General features: G+C 46.9%; 1 protein-coding gene across 1 annotated transcript in view; it reads right to left on the bottom strand.

Annotated features, from left to right (window-relative positions):
• Pkd1l2 (polycystin 1 like 2) overlaps positions 1–2,318 on the bottom strand; it is a 91,921-nt gene that overhangs the window by 60,708 nt on the left and 28,895 nt on the right. The window contains exons 9-10 of the mRNA XM_004625982.2: positions 1,993–2,001; positions 981–1,025 (exon numbers count right to left, since the gene is read on the bottom strand). Of these exons, the coding sequence (XP_004626039.1) occupies positions 981–1,025; positions 1,993–2,001 (54 nt within the window). The remainder of the gene's footprint in view (positions 1–980; positions 1,026–1,992; positions 2,002–2,318) is intronic.

Below are 2,318 nucleotides of genomic sequence, written 5' to 3'. Positions count from 1 at the left end.
TAATGGTGTTTGTAAATAGGATATCAAGTCCGCATCTTGTACAGCAATTAACCACTAAGAAGAATTTATGCAGTGTGTTGATTATTGAAACTGTCCTACCAATTTGATTTGAAACTGTCATTGCTATCTGTTTATCAATAGAATTATGAAAAAAATAAAATAAAAGATTAGTTTTTAGAGGCCAGCCAAATAGCTCAGTGGATTAAAGTACCTGCAAGCAGGCGCAGGGGCTGGGGGCTCGACCCTGGGCCTGCCATGCTGGCCCCCACCCCCCGAGGTGCACTGAGAGGGCAATTGAGACTGGGCGTGGTGGTGCGCACGTGGAATCCCAGCTCTTGAGAGGCTGTACACAGGTGGATCACTATGAGACTGATCTAGTAGTGAGACCCTCAACACCCTGTAAACCCTTCCCTAAAAAATTAAAAAAAAAAAAAAAGTTTTAGTATTTGAGACACGATCTCACTATGTACTTCAGGCTGAACTCACTCCGTAGCCCAGGCTGGCCTCAAACTCGCAGCAATCCTCCTACCTTGGCCTCCCAAGGGCTAGGATTACAGCTGTGCATCACCAGGTCTGGCTTCGTTTGCTAAAATCAGCATTAAGAGCTATAAATCTAAGTACGATGTTAACTGCATCCCATGAATTTAGATGGATTACGTTATCATCATCATTAATTAAGAAATATTTTCAAATGTCCTTCGTGATTTCTTCTTTGACCCGTTCCTTTTTATAGAAGGGTGCTGTTCAATTTCTAGGATGTCTAGGAGATATTTACATCTCCTAAGTGCTGATTGTTGACGTACTGCATAATTCTTTAGTGGTCAGAGGACATGCTTTGTTTGACTTCATTCTTCCTGGATCCCTTCTGAGATGGAAAAATGATCCTTAGTGCTTGGGTTATTGGGACCAACAAAACAAACCTCAAAGCTGAAACATAGCACCTGACATCATTTCCTTACAAGGTTGTTTTTAAAAGATACTCACATTCTTTTCTTCAGCATTCATTCCAGATGGTTCTCCAAGACCTGTGAACACAGTGGGACTAGGTGTTAATTTATGCGGGGAATCCTCATAACAGGTTATTAAGAGACAGCAGGATGGGGCTGGGGATATAGCTCAGCAGTGCCTGCCTGGCAAGTGCAAGGCCCTGAGTTCAATCACTGGTACCAAAACAAACAGCCAGATGCATCAGCTGGCTTGTGATATCGTCAGAGCCACTTAGGAGGCTGAGATGGTTTGTCCTGATTGCTGACTCAATTAGGTCCAGAGACTCCTCAAGGGGTGAAGCTGTAGTGAGGGCTCTAACTAGTAAGGGTCACCCACTGATGTGGCCACAGTGGTATGGTTCTTGGAATGGTTTGGGGCCTTGTTAGAATAATTGGGTCATGGAGGCAGAAACATGGGAACCATGTTGGTCCCTGGCTCTTTCCTCTTTAGCTCTTCCCTGTGTTCTGACTTAGAGCAACACAGCAAATATTCAGGAGGTGGGAAGCCAGATCACAAGCAAAACCATCGTGGCTGGGCTACTGATGCCCCTTCAGTAGTTAAGGAGTGGCAGTTGCCAGTGCAGGTAAAGCACGGGCTTTAGAGGCTAAGAAGCGCATCTCTGTAGGGCTATAAATGATCAACTGCTGTTGAGGAACGGGCAAGGAGCCGGGTTTGTAGCCAGTCTTTATTTCCATGGTGCAAACACCCAAGCTGGGAGCAGGGGCACAGCACACTGGGTGTGTGTCCACAGCCTCTCTGTGGCTTCTTCCAGCTCTGCCAACCTGCACAGCCTGTTCCTTCTGATCCATAGTTTCCTCCTCTGCAAGTGAGACAGAAGGCAGCCTGATTTTCAGGGCTTCAGGGGCACCGAGCACTGTGCTGTCTGCCCCACTGCTTCACAGACTTGACATCTGTTAAGAGCACTAGTAGCTGAGCGAGGCGGTACATGGCTGTGATCTCAGTATTTGGGAAGTTGAGGCAGGATGATCATTATGAGTTCAAGACCAGCCTGGGCTACAAAGTGAGCTCAAGGCCAGCCTGAACTGCACAGAGAGACCCTGTCTCGAAAAGACAAAAAAGGGCCAGCCAGATAGCTCAACAGATTGAAGCACTTGCTTAGGCAGATGCAGGGACAGGGGTTCAGTCCCTGGCATGCTATGCTGGCCCCATCCCTGGGGCATGCTGAGACCATGATTGAGACTGGGCGTGGTGGTGTGTGCCTGTAATCACAGTGCTTGGGGGGCTGAAAACAAGAGGATCACTATGAGTCCCATCTGTGTAGTGAGAACCTGTAGACCCTGTATTAAAAAAAAAATTCAAAGAGACAAAAA

The sequence above is a fragment of the Octodon degus genome, unplaced genomic scaffold, assembly GCF_000260255.1.
Source record: "Octodon degus isolate 3935 unplaced genomic scaffold, OctDeg1.0 scaffold00011, whole genome shotgun sequence".
NCBI lineage: Eukaryota > Metazoa > Chordata > Mammalia > Rodentia > Octodontidae > Octodon > Octodon degus.
The sequence above is the reverse complement of the archived record's forward strand: the minus strand, read 5'-3'. Positions and strand labels throughout refer to the sequence as shown.